We start from the raw sequence: 21,977 nt of genomic DNA, 5'->3' as shown, positions 1-21,977 counted from the left end.
TCCAGCCTCTAGAGCAAAGCTTCTCAAGCGGCAGGCAACCCCTTTGAGGTCACATATCAATTCATAACAGTAGCAAAAATACAGTTATGAAGCAGCAACCAAATAGCTTTATGGTTGGGGTCACCACAACATGAGGAACTGTATTAAAGGGTCAGAGATTAGGAAGGTTGAGAAGCACCATGCTAGAGCTACACCCAGAAGTTAAGAGAACAGCCACTGTAGGGAAAATGGTTATGGAAGAAAACAAAGTTTTAACTAGGTCTCAGTAGTAGTAGCAAAGTGATGTCTCTCCTTATTATGGATGGGAAGTTACTTTTAAGAGAGACCATTGCCCTGCTGTGAACTGTACCTTCCGAGGCCCACCCAGTGCTCAAACAGAATGATAGCCTCATTCCCAGCTGGCTTACTACTGAGGCGTTGTCTACCCACCTATCAGAGAGGATCCCCAAGACTGACAGGAAGGATATGGAGAGCTCCCACAATTCCATTTAGCAAATGTAGAGTCTACTTTCCCACAATGCATGTAGAAATTCCTACCTCCTGACTCAATCAAACGCAAATGATTTTGTGTATGTGTGTATGTGGTTGTCAGAGTTCAGAAGAGTTGCTTCTCTCAGTTGGCCACATCAAACAGATAATTGGAATCCTCAGAGACTTCATCCGCTCTCCAGAGCACAGGGTGATGGCGGCAACAATAGCAAAACTAAAGGTGGACCTGGACTTTGACAGCTCATCCATCAACCAGATTCACCTGATCCTGTTTGGATTCCAGGATGCTGTGAGTGCTATCGGGCCCGGAAGAACATGATAGCTTAAACTAGTTAACTCACCCTGTTCTTCTCATTTGTTCACAACCGGAACCCCATATTTCAGCAGCTCTTTGTAAGCACACAGTAATTGCATTTGACCACAGAGAGCATGCATAGGCTATAGGGAAAGGCACTTGCCAGAACACTGGGTATGCTTCTATGCCTGCCCAGATGTATGTTCCTCCAATACCAAAGCCAGGTCTGGTTTATCTTGTTACATGTTCCCAATAGTCTGTCATGTCATAGATGCTCAATAAATGCTCTTTGAATCAACAGCCAAGAGGCCCGGTGACATCGATCCCATTGTGGTAATTCATTGTTTAGAACCCATTGTGACTTAGGGTCTACCTAGAGGAAGGTTCATTCAGAAGAATGAAGCAGGCAGAAATCCAGGGTAGCACAGCAACACTTCATCTCACAGGGAAGAGGAGCAAATTAGAATTAGTAAGTCGGTTTCTTAAAAGTTCAAAAGAATAGACATATGGACTTTTGTGACTTTTTTTAGGTCAATAGAATTTTGAGAAACCACTTAATTAGGCCTCACTGGATGTTTGCAATGGACAACATCATTCGCAGAGCTGTGCAAGCTGCAGTTGCCATTCTCATCCCAGGTAAGTGCCCTCTTGCACTCAAGGTCAGGTTCAGGCTGCCCAAGAGAGCATTAGCCTCAAACATCCAATTCTGTTTCCATTTTGGTTTTATACTTCCCCACAGTTAAGTAAATGCTGTCATAGATCTTTCTGGGACTAAAAGTCTGTGATAACATCTCTTAATGTCCTATTTACTTACCTCCTGGGCATAATGAAGGTGACTGTGTACAAAGTATACTTTTGATCTTAACAAGGAGTCAGTGTTTGAAGGCAGGGATCCTCCAGTGATCATACAGCCTCCTCAGTGTGCATGTTCACCCATGCTTATCAGATAATTGATAATTACATGGCTGTTTCTTCAGAAGCATCCTTCACTGGCTACAGATCTTGCTGTATGTATGTGCATGTTCATTCTGGGGAACAAACTCTGAAGTACATGCTGTATCTCTGTGCTATGTAGAGCCCAATCTTAAGAGGCTTCCTTTTTGAAATGTTAGCACAAACTTACTGCTCAGCTTGCTTCTCCTGTGGTACTTTGCCTGAAGAAGGCAGGCTTTAGAATTGTTGCTCTCCCTTCCTTCCTTCACACTGGGCCTGGCTGCTCACTTCTGCCTGCTCTCCCAAGTGCTTCTTGGAACAGGAACCAAGCAGAGCCCAAGCCTGTTTGTAGCCATTCATTGTCATTTTCTCTTGTGTAAACTCAGAACATAGTTACACTGCAGAGAGTCCAATCAAATCATCTCTTTAGTCACTAGTGTCCTCACACAGCAAGCAGTGCAATGCAATGAATTGTCTTATTGAGTGCTGTTCTGTGCCTTGGTCTGTTTTCAGAGCTCCAAGCCCACTTTGAGCCTGCCTCTGAGGCCGAAGGGGTGGACAAGGACACAGAAGTGGGAGGGAATTATCCCTTTGTAGACCTGCTTGGCCAAGAAGTGCATATGGCACCCAGAGGTATCAGACCTGGCTCAGTTGCTATCGAAGAGGGCCAGCCCCAGCAGCAGGAACCAAGCCTCCAACTAAGCAAGCTCAGGCAAGAGACCAACAGGTCAGGATCTCACACACCTTATACAAGATCCTCTGGTCACAGTTGACAACTTTATCTAGGTCTTGGGGAAATGTATATTCACTGTCAGTGAACTGGAGCAAGGGTACATTTCCAAGTGCACAAAGGCCTCCATTCTCTCAATGCCAGGAATCAGTACAGTGCGTCGTCACAGGTCACACACAAATCTGCCATACCAAAAGCAGCAAGCAGCACCATCTGAAGTTTGGCTTCACGATGGCACCTCTGGCATGGTATGTGGTCCAGCAATGAACAGCTATAGCCTGTCCCCACAGAAGCAGCTGGGGGAGTGGGGGCAATGTAGCAATTTGTAGGTAGTGGTATATCCTGTAGCCCTATTCCAAGCCTTCCCGGTCACTTGTTAGGATCCCTAGGCAGGCATTAGTAGATTGCCTTTCCAACCTTGTAAACGAGTAACACAATTCCCCTTTGCTCTGGAGAATCAATAAGCTTTTTAAAAACACCAGCCACAGCTATAGTAAACTAGATGGTGTTTGCTCCAAACGTCACATTGTTGCTTGTGGCAGTGCTGTCTTGAATGGGGAGATTAGGTACTGGGCACACACTTTTGGATAAAAAGATGTACACAAATAACCCTTAGGGGAAGTTTGATCTTAGATATTTTTAAGGCCTGGAGTTTAAATAATCATGATGGCAAAAACTCGGGAGTTTTAAAATGATGACAAGTACAAAAAAGTTGATAGTAATACATTTCTTCAAAATGTCTTGCAGAAAGATTTTAATTATCCAACTCAGTGTTAACTCAGTTAGTAGTTAATAAATACACTGCCTGGCCGGGCGGTGGTGGCGCACGCATTTAATCCCAGCACTTGGGAGGCAGAGGCAGGCGGATCTCTGTGAGTTCGAGACCAGCCTGGTCTACAAGAGCTAGTTCCAGGACAGGCTCCAAAACCACAGAGAAACCCTGCCTTGAAAAACAAAAAAACAAACAAAAAAGAACCAAAATAAAATAAATACACAGACTGCTTATCCTCAGGGTGTGGCATAAACAAAAATGGGAATCATTCCCATTAAAAGCTCAAGCTACTTGATGTGCTCAAAGAGGAGCTTCTTGAGACAGATGAAGGCAGGTAGGGCAGAGGTGAAAAAAAATTTTACTTGTTGAGTACTAGTATGATCTCCTTGTGGTCTTGCTGGGGTAGAAGTATCCACCTCTCCCACTCCATTTGCTAACAAATGACCCCAAAACTGTTTTCATCTATTTATATTATGGCTGCGCCCTCTCGGGCAGTATCAATAACTAACTCCAGTAATTTAAAGCTTAGTCCTGCAGTCATTTGTTTACCAGTAGATAACCACATGGCATGCCTTTTTGATTAGTTTAAAATAATCTTGTTTATTATTAGATACATGAGCAAATGAAAGTTAGCCATGGTTCTGACTTCCAGCTCTGTTCCCTTCTGCTGTTAATGAGCTAGCATGGGGCGATCCAGAAGCTTGAGGCTTAACTGTATCAAGTCATGCCTTTCATGTCTCAGGGACACCATGAGTAAGACTAAATGGCAGAAGATAAGGAAGACCCCACCAGAGACAGAGTAAATTGCTTAAAGAAATGGCTTGGAAAAGAATGTTTACTTCCTAAGAATTGTGTGTCCTAAGGTTTAGATGCACTATGGGCAGTCCTCGGTGTTAGTGATTGCTAGCAGCATTCCCCTCATGCAGCTGCAGCTTGCACGGGCCATGCTTGGTCCCCTGGCTATTCTTGTCAAAATACTACTCTTGCTTTGGCTACTAATGAGTGCAGAAAGAAGGCTGTCCATCCTAGAGTCAGCTACTTTATCCGACTTGGTTTGAATAATTAGGTGCTCCTTCTGGCCAAGTACTAATGATCAATGGGAAATTCATTTTTTTTTTTGGTTCCCTGATACATTTTGAAACAAAACTGTCTTTGTCCAGGAGGCTGCTCTAATAAAATAAGCAAAACTTCATTTCTCACAGCTCTGCAGACTTCAAAGTCTAAGATCAAGGTGAGGGTACATAGACAGCTGTACACTCGCAAGTCTAAGATCAAGGTGAGGGTACATAGACGGCTGTACACTCGCAAGTCTAAGGTCAAGGTGAGGGTACATAGACGGCTGTACACTCGCAAGGCCTCTTACACTACCATTTAACATGCATTTCAAGAGGGATACAATCACTGGCTCCATTGCAAAAATATACCCACACTCTCAGTACTGGGCCTTTGGCATCAAGGAGATGAAAAACACATTTCTCCTACGCAAGCTTCTCTTTGGGGCCCCACTGCTTGGGTTTAGATTGTGTCTTTTTCTTTGTTTATCCAATACCTGATGTTTAACAGATGTTTGAATTGAATGTGAATACTTTATGAATGATGGGTGTTGTTTTTTAAAAAACAGACTTTGGGAACACCTAGTTCAAAAAGAAAGAGAGTGCCAGAATCTTCTACGGCTAACTCTAGAACAGAAAACTCAAGAATTACATCATCTTCAGTTAAAATACAAATCCAATGGTGAGTCATTTTCCCTTTGCTCTGATATAGGTGTCAAAGAGGGACAAACTACTAAACTCTGACTTAACACCTTGAAGAAATGGCTGAGGTTACCATATAGTATACTGATTCTAGTTGGTATTTTAGAAGAGGCAAAACTGGACAGAAATCATGATGGACAGGGAAGAGCCCAGAAGGGTAAAAAAAAGTGTCTTGACTATGACAGTCCCACGATTTTGTGTCACAGAGGATACCTAAATTAGAATGACTCTCAAATCTGCCCCTTAAAGCATAAAAGTAGCTCTTGGGATAAAGAACTGGACATAAAGCTATGCCACCAAATCTTAACACTTGAGTTTCAGTGTAGATATAGATAGAGATGATTTTACTCTCTGGAAAGGGACCCAAGAATTGTAAAAGTAGCTGAGTCAGAAAAGTTTATTTCCTTTTCACATCACATTTACATTCTGTTTGGATATGTCATTACATCCACTTTGTTACTTTCGAAGTAGTTTATGGTTATACATTACTATACAATAAAACAAAATTGGAATCATTATAGGTGGTACAGAGAATCCAGCACCCCCTGATGAACTGGGAACAGACAGAGAGCTTATAGACTGGTTGCAACTACAAGGAGTGGATGCAAATACAATAGAAAAGGTAAATTTCTAAATCAAATATTCCTATGATGTTGTTGAAAAGCTGCTTATCTCATAAACTGAATCATTGTTTCAGATTGTTGAAGAAGATTATACACTTTCTGATATTCTCAATGACATTACTAAGGAAGACCTAAGGTGCCTTAGATTACGGTAAGAGCTTCCAAATAGTTTGAGTCTTGGAAGGTCTTAGTGAAGTAGAAAAACAAAATGGTGGTAGCTTCCTCTGATCTTAAATTATCTTCCACTCTTGTTTAAATGCCCACACCTCTACACAGAGCCACCAACATTCCTATGGCACCAGGTTCAGACAAAGAAAACACTTTAATAAGTTAGATTATATTTTGAAAGAGTATTTATCTGGCAAATGTAATCCTGTAGATTGAATGCTTGATTCCCCTATTTGTGAGGTGGCTGTTTTCAAATTTGCTTTTCTTATGAAAACTCCTATTTTGCAGCGGTGGTGTCCTCTGTAGGCTCTGGCATGCAGTCTCCCAGCACAGAAGACAAATGCAGGAGTCCTCACACTGAGCCAAGCTCGAAAGAATAAGCAAATACCCTAACACCTGCTTATGGTCAAAGCTTCTGTTCGTGTACACACAAATCCTGCGTTTACATAGAAATTCCAGCATGTATAATTTTAGACCATCCTTGTTCATAAACAGGATTGTATGTAACATCAAACATGATCTAGTATATTGAATTCTTAGGACTGTACTTAATTTAAAAAGTCAGCATACCTTATAGTAACTGCTGGAAAGATAAAGCATAATTCTTAAATGTGAAAGGTAAAAAACAGTGTGCCTTGCAATGGGAGTACAAGTTCATGTTTGTTAAATGAAAATTAAATTATTTTATCTTTGAAATGCCTGATTATATAATAGCCTTTGATCACAGAGACATGGTCAGTGCTAACAGATGACAGCCTCCACAATGCAGGGTGGCTGCTACTCTTCTACCTGTGCAGTGTACTAATTCCAGCATGCCACCTCGACATATCTGTGGTAGGATATGATGAGGAAAAGGTATAAACACTCCACTATCCATTTCAAATCCTATACAAATTCATTACACTCTTATTCACATGGATACACTGCATACAACATAGAAACTGCATGCAACTTACTCTTCCTTAATTTACATGTCTTCAAGACTTTGGGTATTTCCTGTCCTTAAAGTTGAAAGCACAAAGAGTTCTTACAGTGGATGATGAACCCTCATTCATTTCAGTTTCCCATTAACTGACTGACTTAAACTTGATCCATTGGTTGGCACCACGCACTTCAAAGGGAGGATCACTACTGTAGATGTGATAGCCTAGTTCCTCCAAGGGTGGCTCTGGATCAGCTGTAGCAAACTGGGCAGCATCTTCGATTTCTTTCCTCACTTCCACATCAATCTCCTAAACAATGCAAGAGATTTTTTCAATCAAAGGCAGCTTTGGAACCAACTAGAAAGTCTGAGAACCTGTTACTATATAATATGTGACTCTTCACCACTTAAAGACAGTATATAAATTACACATGCAAAGGACATTTTTAGGGAAAAAGGGGGCGGAAACAAAAGTTTTTGTACGAATGTCTATTACTCTATTTTCTTTTTTTGAGACAGGATATCTATCATTGAGCACAGAACTCACCAGTTGGCCAGCACACTCAAAGCATTTGTCTTCACCTCTTTCTAATCCAGAGCTAGAGTTGTACACATGCACCACTGTGCCCACTAGATGTGGGTGCTGGGAATCCAGACTCATATCCTCATACTTCTGCGGCAAGCACTTTACCAACCAAGTCATATCCCCTGCCCTGCATCTCTTTAATTCTCAGCAGAAAGACCAAAACCAATAGCCCTGTGAGACTTCAGATTCAACAATAACCTCATCAGAATGCTTTCTGGGTTTGAAAAAAACTCAACTTTCTGGCCACCTAGGAGTGACATTTTGTGAGGTGTGGGAAATTAGTCAGTGAACCTACCTTTAAAACCAGACTTAAACCTCCAAGAGCAACTGTACCTTTAATTCTTCAACACTTGCAAGATTGCTGTTCACCATTCTATCCTTGAGAAGCATAATAGGGTCGCTCTTACTTCTTACTTCCTGGATTTCTTCTCGAGTGCGGTAACTATGGGGAAGGGAGATGCGGTGATAGACCCTTAAGAACAGTGCCTGAGAACTTTGTGAAGTATAAGAGTATATTTTTGAAAGAGAGGAAGGAACAAGCTAATACTGATGTCACTGTGAGACTAGTTAGGGTGGTAGGCATCTTTTATAGAAAGCTATTCACTGTAACTTGGGGTTTTACTGGCATTCTAACAAGGACCAAGTATTTGCTTCTTTGACCTGGAAGAGAGGGTCACCAGCAGTTTTACACATTTAGCCTCACTTTTTTTTTACATGGATGGAGCAAGGAAGAGCTGGCAGTGGTGATAATTCTAGACTTTTGAAGCATCATGAATGAATGAAACTTATGCCCTGGCAATGCTGAAGCATGTATGGAGTTTCATGGTCTAAGTTGATGAGGATGACTGACCAGGTCTTCCTCCTGAAGCATCATACCAAGCAGGAAATAACTACACCTTGCCTTTCTCACTAAGACCCCAAAGCAGCATGACCAGCAAAATCCTAAACACACCAAGTTTCTGATTGTTTCCCTTAGTCCAGTGGTTCTCAACTTTCCTAATGCTGTAACAACTTTCCTAATGCTGTAACTCTTTAATAAAGTTCCTCATGTTGTGGTGAACATTATCTTCATGCTTTGTTGTGGTGAACATTATCTTCATGGCCACCTCATAACTAATTTTGCTACTGTTAAGAACCATAACGTAACTATCTGGCACGTGACCCCTGTGAAAGTGTTGTTGAGAGCTACTACCTTGGTCCATTCTACAAGGGCTGAACTAAAGTTCGACTAAACTGACCACTTCTAAACTGTCAAGTCTACTAATTCATCATTACATGCTAGAGCTAAAAGAAAGGAACAACTTAAACTTTTCATGTAGCAGTTAGCCTTGCTCCCTACCAGTGAGACTTTCAAATCTCAGTCCTCTCCAAGTAGAATTTGCCATGCCTGAATTTGGGGTGATGCCCACATAAACTAAATGACACCTAAAATAATTCTCTCATCTGCCTTACATTGACAGTTCCACACTGCAATTTAGTTACATAATGTTCTTTTTTAAATGACTACTCATATTCATGCTAACATACAGGATACAACATATAGGATACATTGTAGGGATCTTCAAGCTGCTTTCAGACTAAGCCTCAAAACAACCACTTGAAGCCAACAAAACAATTTTATTTGGTTGTTAAGAGCCAATGAAGAGGTTCCTCTACTGTTTGATTTAAGTAGCCCAAAGCCTGCCCAGCCACCATGGGAACCACAATCAAGATACCCCATGAACTTTACCTGACTCCAGGGTCACTCATACTATGTCCATGGTAACGGTAAGTCTGTAGCTCCATCAGGATGGGCCCCTAAAATAGAGCCATAAATGGTTAAGGCTACAAAGATATGTGCCAAGAATTGTTGCCTCAAATGGAGACACACACACACACACACACACACACCGCGACATCCAATACATTCTTACCCACCTTCTATGTATCAGCTGAGTTGTCAAGAGTTTACTGGTTGACTTTTTCTTTCTTTTTTTTTTTTTTTGAGACAGCATTTCTCTGTGTAACAGCTCTGGCTGTCCTGGAACTGCCTCAAACTCAAGAGATTCGCTGCCTCTGCCTCCCTGAGTGCTGAGATTAAAGGCAATGCACCACCCAGACTGATTCTTAACACCAATTTATGCCATGTTTCTTCCTTCTCAATTTTAACAAAAGTAAACTGCAGAGGCATGTTTTCCGGGCTTAGAACAACCAGTTAAACTTAGCTACTTGAAGCTCCTTTTAAGCCAGTCTCACTGTTCCCTCTCCCTCCCTGCCACACACTGGCAAGATATATAATAGGCATTCAAATGCAGTCTAAGTAAAATTAAGCACTGTGGAGATCCAAAGTTTGATCATTCAAGGGGCTTATGATTAACAGAGGGGTGGGAACATATAATTAACCAAGCCAAAAGACAAAAAGAGGTTTTCAAATTAATGTCAAAGTGAAGACAGAGGCAAAATGCCAAGGAAATGCAAGAATAGAGAAATATGGAGTGTTTACTAGGTGAGTCAAGATCATGCTATCTCATTGGACTCTGCTTGTTTCAGAGAGCTCACTTAGTCATTACCCCAGGATAGCTCCAACCGCCATCTGGAAAGGCTTCTTTTAACTGAAGTGAATGTCATTATAAACCTGTAACCTAAAAGCCTATGAAAAAAATCTCATCTTACCTTACCAGACCTACAATATGCAGCTGCAAACTTTGTTGCCTCTCGGACACACAAGATATCCATTCCATCTACCTGTTAATAAATGGGGGATGGGCAGAATGTAAATGAACTATCCAGATCCATTTAACTTTTATTGTGGTGCTGAAGAATGGAATCTAGGACATAACTCGTGCTAGGCAAGTGTTCTGCCACTAAGCCACACCTCCTGCCCTCCCATTCAACTTTTAATGACCTATTCAAGCATAATGTGACGAAACTGTAGAACATCTAGCAGATAGGGTATGGTTCTGCCTCTACAATAAGGAACCTTACCCTCAGTCCAGGAATAAAATCTCCTCTTTTGTAGTAATCTGTGCTGGCCGCTGCTCTCTCGACAGATGTCCCCATGCCATAGCGGTTATTCTCACAGATGAAAATACAAGGTAGTTTCCACAATGCTGCCATATTGTAAGCTTCAAATATTTGACCCTAAAAGCATTATATAAAATGCAAGTGGTTTAATTTATTTCTCTAGACTTTTTCACCATTCCTAATAGTTGTTGCACTGCCTAACACAGAGAGCTTACACTAAGGCCAAACAGCCTCATCTTTATAACCAAGTTTCTGGTGGTGAGGGAAAGGAGCACATGCTGCTATGGTAGGGAAACGTGGTGTGTACTGTATGACTAGTATACATTTTGGGGGATCTACTAAAATAGAACACACTGCAAAGAGGAACATGGAAAAGCACCAAGTTACCAATTAGTTTTACGCTCTGCTATTAATCTGTCACACTCAATTGACCGATAATCAGAGTGAACCAGCAGCATCTGAGATTCGGCATCCAGGACAGGGTCTCACTAAGTGCTGTCCAGAGGCTGGTGATTACACTGAGACCAAGACAGGATGAGCAAAGAAACCAAGAGCCAAGGTTCAGACATAGGAATCTGGTATTGCATTCGAGTCCAAGTGAAGAGTCTCTGGATCACACTATTGGTTTGTAATGGTCTACATTTAGCCAACAAGGGTGGACCTATGGCTCAGCTATAAAGATCACTTGCTGCTCTTGTAGAGGACCTAAGTTAAGTTCCCAGTGCCCACATGGCAGCTCACAACTGTCCTTAACCCCAGTTCCAGGGGACCTTCTGACCTCCATTGGCACCAGGCACACATGCAGTGCACAAACACACATGCAGGCAAAACTAGAAATAAGTAGATCTTTTAAAGAGAAATTACAAAAAAAATCTCCCACCACAGAGCATATTTGCAAAGCATAAATGTAACGCAAAGAGACACATCATCACAGAAATGTACCCTTAGAAGGCTCATGTCAAGAGGTTAATCTCCCATGTGAGTCAGCCACATGAAACGCTATTTCAATTAATAAACAATATGCCATTTCTTTATAAATCCAAATATGGCCAGTCACAACTTGGACATTAAAGTAATTGTTTCTGGAAATTAAGAGATGCACTTACCTGATTAGCAGCGCCATCGCCATATAATGTCAAACAGACCTCATCTTTTCCATTGTATTTGCAGGCCAGAGCAATCCCTGCTCCTAGGGGCACCTAACATAAAGAACAACCAAGAAAACTGTACAAATTAATCTGAGTTAGAATGCATTTAAATTTCAATGCCTGGAGAATACGGGAAGCTAAACTAGTGCTGCAAGTCTTCATTCCTAACCCTGTCACTATCTACCTACCCTGTTATTTTGTGAGCCACCATGTGGTTGCTGGGAATTGAACTCAGGACCTTTGAAGAGCAGGCAATGCTCTTAACCACTGAGCCATCTCTCCAGCCCCCTACCTACCCTGTTATTTTGAACAAAACATGAATAAATTCTATATTATTTCTGATTTCTGCACCCAAAGATTTAACTACTGATCACAACAAGATAAAAAAAAACGAAGCCTAGATATATAATAAAATCTACTGTAGTGGATATTGTTGATGCTGTTAATACTTCACTTCTCATTAATTGATGAGAACAAGGACTTCCTATTCATGAAAGTAAGGTTTTTGCTTTTTTTCTTAGGCTGTCACTTTAACAAGCCCCTCACTTGTAATTGGATCCCATTGCTAGCACTGCCTATGAGTATGTCAGAGTGAGTGAAGTTGAAGTGATGAGCCATTGATTTTACTGAAATATAAAAAGATGAAGGGATAGCTCCACCACTATAGGCTCTTACTCAAACACAACAAAAACAAACCTTAAATCACTACCCAAATCTACTTAATTCCTCAAATGGGAAGATAAAAGGCAGTAAGTAAAGACAAACCAAACTCCCAAATTACTGAAATCCTCTGAAATTACAGAAGTTCTCTGGAGTGAAGAAGGTCCTGAAGACACAGGCCAGGATCAAATGTATCAAAGCATGTGCTCTTCCTCAGTTACCTGAGCTCCAACGATGCCATTGCCCCCATAGAAGTTCTTGGCGTACATGTGCATCGATCCGCCTTTCCCTTTAGCACAACCTCCTCTTCGTCCTAGAAATGGCAGCACACACACCAAGCATAAATAAAAACAACCACACAAAGCAATAACCACCACCCAATCCAATTGTCTGTCCCTCCAGGAAAACACACCTCCTCATCTCCGTGTCTGTGATAAGGTTAGACTAATCCAATGGTGCCTGTTTTCTAAACGCTTGTTACCTTCAGATGTTAGCAAAGTATTTTTGACACTAGGTTTAGAGGAAGTACACACATTATCTAGAATCTGCCTACATTTCAAAGTACTTCAACCCAATTTACTTTCTCTGTTAGATTTCTCATGTTTTAGTGAAAGCAAATCTTATTTTCCAATTTCACCTGAGGGTCCAGATGACCTCATAAATGGTTTACTCAAAGTCACAACAGAGGTACCAGGATACATACCAGAAGGCTTGATTGTTTCAAAAACGAAAGTTCTAAGATTTTTACCACTAATTCATAATGCTTAGCAACTTAATGGAAGATATTTGAAAACTTCCCCCACTCACTATATCCCTTCCCTGTAAATCCACAGCAAACCTGTTAGCTCTGCAAGAATTGCTCGGACAGGCAGGCCCCGAGTGAAGGTGAAGCCATGAGCTCGATAGGCTGTGATGAGATGGTCCGTGGGGTTTATGCCAGCCTCTAGGCCCACACAGCAGGCTTCCTGGAGTAAAGGAAGAACCACGAAGCAATGCCATTATTTATATTTGAATAAAGAACTTCTATTAGATTCAATAATTTAAAAATCATGGATCAAGCTGGTCAGTGGTGGCACACGCCTTTAATCCCAGCACTCAGGAGGCAGAAGCAGGTGGATCTCTGTGAGTTCGAGACCAGCCTGGTCTACAGAGTGAGTTCCAGAACAGCCAGAGCTACAAAGAAACTCTGTCTCAAAAAACCAAAACAGACCATAAAACAAAATAAATAAATAAATAATTCCAAAACCACACATGGATCAGTGAACCTGTCATTAGTAACTCCAAAAAAGTATTTTTCATTAAAAGAAAAGGGTAAGGTCTAAATCAGAAGCCCTAACCAATCCACAAATGTACTGTTTCCTTTAGTCTGGACAGAATTTAAAAATATAATTTGCCAGTCAGATGCCAACATTAAAAAATTGATAGAATGCATGCAAACCAAAGAAGTCTTAGGTCTGTGTTTCCACATGGAAGTAACTGACTGAAACCAAGTCGTGGCATCTCTGGATGGGGCCTAACCATCCCAACTCCGCACTGATCCAGCTTACCGTTGTTCATATTGTTATATATAACTGACTTCACTCATTTATTCTACCTAGCTAGTTCTGTAGACTGCTAAATTTGGAATCAGTTACTGTCAACTTAAAAAGTTCTAGAATCACCTAGAAGACAAAGCTCTGGGCATGTCTATGAGGAAATTTCTTGGGCAGAAGTGGGAAGACCCACCCCTACATGTGGATGGCAGCATCCCATAGCCTAGGATCCCAGACTAAATAAAAAAAGAGAAAGCAAGGTAAGCGGCAGCATTCACATCTCTGCTTCCTGACTGCACATTCATGTGACCAGGTAACTCAGCTCCTACAGCCATGCCTTCCCCACCAAGATGGACTGTACCTTCAAGCTGTGAGCTAAAATAAACACTTCCTTATGTTGCTTCTGTTGGCTATTTTGTCACAAATGGAACACACTCTCTCCCTCTCTCTCTTTCTCTCACACACATACAACACACACTCACACTCATAAAACAACAAAATAGCCCTTTCCCCAAGAATGCATAAAGCATAGATGTGTGGGGTTCCAGCAAATTTTAAAAGTAAAATTCTAAGAACAGATATAAAATTCAGAAATGCTAAGTGTGAATAAATTCTTTTTTTTTCAAGATTTATTTATTAAGTATACAATGTACTGCTGGCAAGGAAGGCACCAGGTCTCATTACAGATGGTTGTGAGCCACCATGTGGTTGCTGGGAATTGAACTCGGGACCTCTGGAAGAGCAGCCAGTGCTCTTACCCTCTGAGCCATCTCTCCAGCCCCGTGAATAAATTCTTATGCCTACAATTCACAGTGGGTCCTAGCATTCTAGTTTTATTTTGAAATCCCTATTTCAAATCCTTCTGACCCAAGAAGCAGGGTGAAAACCAATAAACAGAAACCATACTTAAAGCTAAGTGTGGTGGCTCATGCTTATAATCGCAGCATTCTGGGGGATGAGGCAGCACTATCAAGGTTCAGGGGTTTCAAGCCAGCTTAGACAGTAAGAAAGAACTCAGTGAGTTAAAGGAGGTTGCTATCAAGCCTGGAACCCATATGGTAGAGGAAGAACCAAATTCTGCAACCTGTCCTCTGACCTCCCCCCCACCACACATACATACTCACACACAGGGTGGCACATAAATACCCCCGCCACACACACACACACACACACAATAAATGGTGGTTTTGAAATTCTAAAAGCCTAAGATGAAGGCAAAGAAAAGAGGTGACAGGGGAAAGAAGGCATAAAGAAAGAAACCTATTTAAGTATCCTAATAACATGCATAGCTTTCTAACAAACTTACCACTTACCTGACCATCACACAAGTGACAGAAACCACGGATAATTTTCTGTTTATATAGCTGATCTGCCTTTAGCTCCATTCGCCGCACAGTCTGCATCATCCTGTAGTACTTGAGCCCATCCTCTCTGGTGAGCACTGTGGTGACTGGAGGGCCCTCTTCTAGCCGATGAAGGTCACATTTCTGAAATAAGGTAGTCACCCTCCAGTTACTACTCCACAAATACTGCTGATGCATTCTAAGATCCAACTCCACACAAATAATACACAACTTGAACTACAGCAAAGAAATGCATGCCTCATCGGTGCTTCAAGAATAATGTCTGAGAAAGCCTTGATCCCATCACTTGAAAGGTGAGAGCAGGAGGAATAAGAGTTCAAGGTTATTCTTTGCTAGATAGGAAGTTTGGGATTAACTGAGGCTCCATGAAACTGCTTCTAAAAGAAAAACAGTGTTTCAAAATGCTTCTGATTGCTTAAATTTATGGTCATCAATGTTTCACTAAATCCCACCCCCTACTAAAGGTACATCCAATCTCTGGCTCAAGAAGGTCTATTTTCCAGGATAGCTATCAGGTCAACCCAACGTATTTGTAGGTGACAACATGTCAGAATGTGAAAAGGTTGAACAACCCTGTTGGAGTTTATTTTTAAAGCCTGCATCCTTTAAACTGCCAGCAAGTTACTATTGCTAAACTTCTCTGAACCCTTGGTTCTAGAATATTTTAAAGAAAGTAACCCTACCTTCACAGCGCCAGTATCAACTCCTTAAAGTGAAACTGTATCAGTACCTGTGAAAAAACTAGAAGCACAAAGTGAAACACTCTTACCTTAATCTCAAATGTAGCATCATTTGCAAAATTACGGGAAGCTACTAGCACTCTGCTTGCCTAGAAAACAGAAATATGCAAATAATTCATTACTTCTGTTTTTTAACTGTCCAGAATAAGTCATTACTATCATGAATCCATGCTTAAAGAAAGCATGGATTTTGAACACAGCCTCATCACTATCTGAAAGCAAAAAAGGAAGGTGGCAAATACCAAGTCTATCCACTTTCCATTTTGTTTTCAAAGCAATTACAGTGAGAACAATAACAATGGTCAAATCGAAGAAACTAGATTGTGTGGGCTTTTTAAGGTTTATTTGAAAATACTTCAAATAAAACTATGTTAATCCCTATTTAGGGCAAGCTACTTTTCTATGACATATAACCATGACGGAAAAAAAAAACATTCAAATCATGACATAAATACCTTAGTGAAAAACATGTCAAAAATCATGGACTTGGGCCAACCACTATATAACTTGTGCAGTCTAAATTTTGAGAAGTCTCCTGTTAGAGCCCCATAACAGAAGAATGTTCTCTTAAAACAGTATTCCCCTGACTGGTTTGAGTGGTTATTACTACTTAAGAGTTACTGATTCCTTTCTACCCTCACAACTGAACAAATTCAAGTACAACAAAAACATTCTAAGTGATAGACCACAAAAACAGTTCTTCTATTCTAGCCACTGGCTGCCACATTTTCACATACTTACATGTAAACTCACATCATTTCTTTTCCTGGAGATCCCATAAAAAAGAATGTTCAATGTGTAACCCAATATATTTTGCAGCACTGAACTTGACCTTGGTGAGGAGTTAATGTCAGCACTCTAGCTATAACCTCCAAGTTTAGGACCCAACAGGCAGATTTAAGACCTACTTATCTCTCTCCTGCTCTTTTCTGTCGCCTCCACCTCCCAATGCTGGAATTACAGGCATGCGGTAGCCTCCATCTATAGACAGGATTTAGTTTATAGACCCTCAGTAGAAGCCTAAAACCACTGCTCACACTTACTTCAGTGTGAGTGCTGTGACAGCTGGTCTGATGATCGTCAAGATGACTCCTGGTGATGAACAACTGGGTGGGTGGAGTAGACAGAGTGGACACCTGGCCAAAGGGATTATTTACATCCTAATCTGGACAATGGAAGATTGTGTCATTCTAGTCAGAATAGCACAGAGCTTAAAAAATTCATGAATTATTTCTTTCTGGAACTTTTCAAACCACACCTTATAACAGGTAGCTGAAACCATGGAAATTTGCAAAGCCATGGACACAAGGTGGGGAGGGGCACAATATGGCAACTGCTGTATTATCTGATAAAGCCAACAAAGGCAAAGGCACTACCCAAGGAAAACTCTAAATACCAGTAACGGATCCTTCAGATAAATCAGAGGTACAGAGCATGTGTTAGCTATCTTAAAATGAAGAAAAATGTAAAAAAAAAAACCCTAAACCTGAAGCCAATCAAGTAGCAAACAAATAATTATTTGTGGAGCCAGAAATAGCTACTCTATTGCAAAGTAAGTTTCTGGATACAACTACAGAAACTAGTTTGGGGAACAATCTAGGGCAGAGACTACCCCCACCAAAGCTGAGGTGCCTATTTAACATATCAAAGCTGGACCTGCCAGGTTATCCCAGCATTCCTCAGTCCACAGCACTCCCTACCCAGAACTCTCTCACCCAGGAGCTGGGCTGCCCTTCCCCCAGAGGCTCTTCCCTATATAATCCAGACACTGTGGTTACACTTCTCCTTTTTGTATCTTTGGCCTCCTGGCAGCTGCACTTGGTTCCCCCTCTCCCACATGGTACAGCTCAGTCTGGTCATGTCCACTCTGGACTCTCCCAGACATCCCTGCTTCTGACTATGCTGTCCCACAAATCTACAATAAACTTTCCCGTAGTCCACCATACCAAGGAGCAGTCATGACCTTTCCTTTTTATTCCTTTTTTTTCCTCACAACCCACCCAGGCGTTGGTAGCAAAGATAAATTCTCAAGGTAAAATTTATAAAGCCAGGCGTGTTGGCGTACACCTTTAATCCCAACATTCCGGAGGCAGAGGCAGGAGGATCTCTGTGAAATCAGCCTGGTCTACAAAGTGAGTTCCAGGTTAGCCATGGCAGTAACAGCAAAATTCAGTGGGGGGGGGGGGACGGGACGGGACAGGACACCAAACAAAAAGAATTCTGCTTAAATGGAATTCTTGTTGGGTTTTCTTTTGTGGGGAGTGGGATACTGGGAATTGAACACATGACCTTACATATACTATGTAAATGCTCTATCTTTTGAGCTACACTTTAGCCCCTAATGAAATTTCTTTCTTGGAGACCTTGAACAACTTATTCAATAAAAACTTGTAAGTATCTAAATACAGAATTTTCAAAAGTATTTAAGAACTCTCAGAATGTACCAACATGAATTAAAAACCTTACCTCCAATATGCAAAGGCAAAAAAGTTATTGGTGGTAAAAATCTCACAAAAGGGAGCATAACAAATACAAGCAATAAGGCAAAATAAAAATTTTAAATGCAGCTCAGTCTTAAAAAGCTTTGAAAGCTTTCAACCTCATTTCAAAGTAAAACCACATTTTTGTAATCCATTTCAAAGTTGCACATCCAAACAGTGAAGAGACAGGCAAACTTTAAGCCTGAGGTAAATCTTCACACTTGCCTAATTTTTAAGGGGGAAATAATTAATAAAAAGAGCAAAGGCACAAAACAGGCAGAGGCCTCAGAGGAAGTTAGGGGATTAACTAGGCACATTATCTTAGCTATCAAAAAGCAAACGCCTAATCCTTCATTCTCCCACAGAGGATCCTTGGCCACTGCAGCACTAGTTATACAAGTTTAATGAGCCACTGCTTACTGTTTGTAAGGGTATTTTTGCAAGGCTTAAATTACATTTAAAAGTCTTTTCACATGTATAACATGAAAAACTAAAAAACGAGCTATGTTGTATTACACAGGCTGCAATAAAAGAGAAATCTGCATTTCCTTAGAATTGCAAACTCTAAAAGGACACATTGGAGTTTAGAGGTCTACTTGGAGATGAAAGGTGAAATTTAAGTTTTCAACATTATGAAAGGCTTCAGGACTGGTTCCTAATTAGCATGTAACAAGTATGCTCACAAAGAAAATTGCCAGGCATAATGGTGCTCGTCTTTGATCCCAGCACTCAGAAGGCAAAGGCAGGCTGATCTCTGTGATTGGAGGCTAGCCAGAGCTACACAGTGAGCCCCTTAGAGAAAGAGACAAAGACAGGTCAAGCAGTTCCCCACCCTTAGCATGCCGGATGTGGGGACACAAGATTTTAATGCAAGCAGTCAGGAGGTAGAGGATGTAAGCAGATCTGAGTTCGAGGCCAGTCTAGGATACATAGCAAAAGACCTTGTCTCAAAAGAAGAAAAATTCAAAAACTAGCTACTACTGGAGAGTTTACACAATACCACCACCAAGTGAGAAAATAACAGGGTTCTTTCTATGGTGAATTCGACTCTAGAATTCAATTTTTTTTCCTGCTGTAAGGCGATTAAAGGAAATGGTAAACTTGACTTTCAGACAAAGAAATACACCTAAGGTTAGTGTGTAGCGTCTAACAAAGATTTAAGGGGGTTTCCCATCTCCCATTGCTCTCTAGACTCCAAAAGAGGACGGAGCACATGACTTAAAAGTGGAAGGTAGAATTTTTATTGATTTCAGATTCTACTTCAACTTCTTCAAACTCTGATTTAGTTAAGAACTGGCTCTTCCCTTTTCCACTGAGGGAAACAAAGCTTCTTTTAGTTTTCAACTTTATTTCATGCCCAATCTCCAAGGTATAAAGAAATTCCCCTTTAACTATTTCTACACACAACAAACTTGTTCAATACTAGACCTGGATGGAGGTGGGTGGTCCTTGGACTTCCCACTGGGCAGGGAACCCTGAGAGCTCTATGGGCCGACAAGGGAGGGGAACTTGATTGGGGGAGGGGGAGGGAAATGGAAGGCGGTGGCGCGGAGGAGGCAGAAATCTTTAATAAATAAATAAACGGAAAAAAAAAAGAAACTTGTTCAAACCAATTAAAATTTAGGAATGCAGTTTGAACACCTGTGAAGATTCTGGCCGAATTCAGGACACATACTATAAAAGCTCAGGAAATGCCATACACATATGCAAAGACACATTAAGAAGTGTGCTGTACTGTAGATTCAGATTCAAACAGGAATACAGCATTTACTCAATCAAAAGGTGTTTTTCTTTTACTGAATTCCTAGAGAAGTATACCTTTAACCTTCCCACAACCTCCCCAAACTAAGCAGAACTGCATCAAATTCAGAAGAAATCGATAGAACCAGAATTACAAGTCAAAGCCTGGTGGCAGTTACACCAAGAAAACGCAACCTCTGGGCGGCTAGAGGTCAAAATGCTAAAAGCTTAGGTGTTCAGACACCTCTCAAAACCCGGGCCATAAGTTAAGTCGTAACCTCTAATCCCTACCCTCCGAGAACCATTGCTATTTTCTTTCGCTACTTTGAACTCTAAGCCTCTGTGTGTTTAAGGGTAAAGGCGGCTTCCTCTGGGTTATGCTCGATTGCTCTAAAACTGACTGCCAAAAAAAAAACCTCAGATGAGCAAGGGAGTAAAGGAAGTTTGTTTGCCTTGAGCCTGACCCCGTCTGAACCCTGCTCAGGACCGAGCGAGCACAGGTGATCCACAAATGCTCACCCAGCTGGGCACCCGTACGTGCCAAATGCCAGGCAGAAAGGTTGGCACACGTGCCACTCTCCTACTCAGGACTGAGATGAGGAAATTGGGCCCTGGGACGATTGAAAAAAAAAACAAAACTCTTTTCTCCTTGTTGGCAAGGACTCGATACTAGTAAATGATGAAGTTGGGCTGTGCACGGATCATCCGGCTACTGGGACTGCGAGTTCTTTATTTCGTCTTACGTGGCCACTTGGCCACGAGCTATGACAAGGAGGACAGTGCAAGTCACCGGAGTCCATGGAGGCTGGAGCAAGCCCAAGCTCCGCCTCCCGGCGTCCCGTAAGCAGCGGACGGTTCTGGGGCGCTGCTGGGGAGCCGGCGAGAAGCTCCACCCGTGGGGATTGGGGGAGGTGCGGTGGACCGGGCGGTTCTCAAGCCCCTCCGCCTCAGGCCGTGACGACACGCACCTCGCAGGAGGCCCACGCGAGCTCCGTAGCTCGTCACCCCCGGCACCCGGCCGTGCGCCCCGGGGGTCCGGCCCGCCCTCCTCCCGCCCCGCCTCAGGCCGGCTCGAGCCCCACCCCAGCCTCACCGGCTTCTGCGCAGCGCCTGCCAACACGCGGGACACAGCGGCGAGCATCTTCCTCATGGAGCGCAGCAGACTCACCCGCTGGCAGCTGCACCCGGGCACTCAAAAGGAGTGGTTCGGGCGTCCCCAAGTCTCCTTGAGGCGCCCTGAGCCGAGACCACGCCCTAAACGCAGTGACGGAGTCGGTACGGCGTCACGCACCGCGCCAGCCTGTGGGCCAATTAGAATGGCTGCCGGTGAAGGCTCCGCCCATCTCGGGAACCTGCGACCGCCCATTAAAGAATTAACCAAAAAAGGGGTGGGGCTGTGGGCGCCTTTCGTCGCTACTGTGGCTAGCGGGTGAGGAGGCGGGAGCCAGCCCCAGGGCGCCTGCGTGGGAAAGTGGGGGTTCGGGGAGGCCTGGCCTTTCTCTTGCTCTGTGCACCACAAGCCAGCGACGAATGGGCGAAGGCGGGTCCTCCTCTTTGCCCTGTCGGGCCGGTGGTGCGGCTTTACAGCCTTGTCCCAGTACACGGAAAAAAGCCGTGGTGTCGGGCAGAAAGACAGACCATCTGGTTTCTAGAAATAGTTCTGCCACTGATTTGTCTTTTAAAAGATCACATAGCCTTACAAAATGTTGCCCTTGTTGACTTGGGTGAGAATAACAAAAATAGATTTAACAGTTAATGTTAGATGTTGCTGGGTGGTGGCACGTGCCTGTCATTCCTCCTCTAGGGAGGCTGAGGTAAGCTGATAGCCGCCGAAGTCGGTGGCCAGGCTGGCTCCTTAGGTCAAGGCAAGTTTGGGCTACTCAGAGAGATTGTCTCAAAAATAACAATAAGTAAATGAAAGTAAATACTAATGATTGACCATAGAAGTATAAGAGCTCAGTGTTAGCGCTAATCTGTCCTTTGACTTCCTGTTAGTGTGCTTCTTTTCATGGGGGACTCAGTTTTCGCCAAGCAATTC

General features: G+C 42.3%; 2 protein-coding genes across 2 annotated transcripts in view; one reads left to right on the top strand and one right to left on the bottom strand.

Moving 5' to 3' along the window:
• Positions 1–6,125, top strand: part of Map3k15 (mitogen-activated protein kinase kinase kinase 15) — a 137,571-nt gene extending 131,446 nt beyond the window's left edge. Inside the window, exons 23-29 of the mRNA XM_041642320.1 lie at positions 593–778; positions 1,315–1,420; positions 2,231–2,444; positions 4,841–4,953; positions 5,495–5,595; positions 5,671–5,747; positions 6,053–6,125. Of these exons, the coding sequence (XP_041498254.1) occupies positions 593–778; positions 1,315–1,420; positions 2,231–2,444; positions 4,841–4,953; positions 5,495–5,595; positions 5,671–5,747; positions 6,053–6,125 (870 nt within the window). The remainder of the gene's footprint in view (positions 1–592; positions 779–1,314; positions 1,421–2,230; positions 2,445–4,840; positions 4,954–5,494; positions 5,596–5,670; positions 5,748–6,052) is intronic.
• Positions 5,357–21,187, bottom strand: LOC121441180 (pyruvate dehydrogenase E1 component subunit alpha, somatic form, mitochondrial). Its single transcript, XM_041642319.1, has 11 exons — positions 21,033–21,187; positions 15,749–15,808; positions 14,929–15,102; positions 12,922–13,048; positions 12,305–12,396; positions 11,382–11,474; positions 10,237–10,392; positions 9,925–9,996; positions 9,002–9,069; positions 7,606–7,714; positions 5,357–6,996 (listed from the first exon to the last, which is right to left on the bottom strand). Exons 1-11 carry the CDS (start codon positions 21,087–21,089, stop codon positions 6,832–6,834), a joined length of 1,173 nt encoding a protein of 390 aa, XP_041498253.1. The 5' UTR covers positions 21,090–21,187; the 3' UTR covers positions 5,357–6,831.
• Positions 21,188–21,977: the final 790 nt, after the last annotated feature.

The sequence above is a fragment of the Microtus oregoni genome, unplaced genomic scaffold (assembly GCF_018167655.1).
Source record: "Microtus oregoni isolate MIOR12 unplaced genomic scaffold, Mior012 000074F_000, whole genome shotgun sequence".
NCBI lineage: Eukaryota > Metazoa > Chordata > Mammalia > Rodentia > Cricetidae > Microtus > Microtus oregoni.
The sequence above is the reverse complement of the archived record's forward strand: the minus strand, read 5'-3'. Positions and strand labels throughout refer to the sequence as shown.

What these genes read in the sequence shown, in the direction of transcription:
- LOC121441180 (XM_041642319.1), bottom strand. Translation starts at nt 21,089, where the DNA reads ATGAGGAAGATGCTCGCCGCTGTGTCCCGCGTGTTGGCAGGCGCTGCG. An exon ending in AATTCTTGCAGAGCTAACAG is followed by an intron (nt 12,397 to 12,921) that starts GTTTGCTGTGGA and finishes TGCCATTTCTAG; the next exon opens with GACGAAGAGGAGGTTGTGCT. An exon ending in GCGATGGCGCTGCTAATCAG is followed by an intron (nt 10,393 to 11,381) that starts GTAAGTGCATCT and finishes TAATGCTTTTAG; the next exon opens with GGTCAAATATTTGAAGCTTA.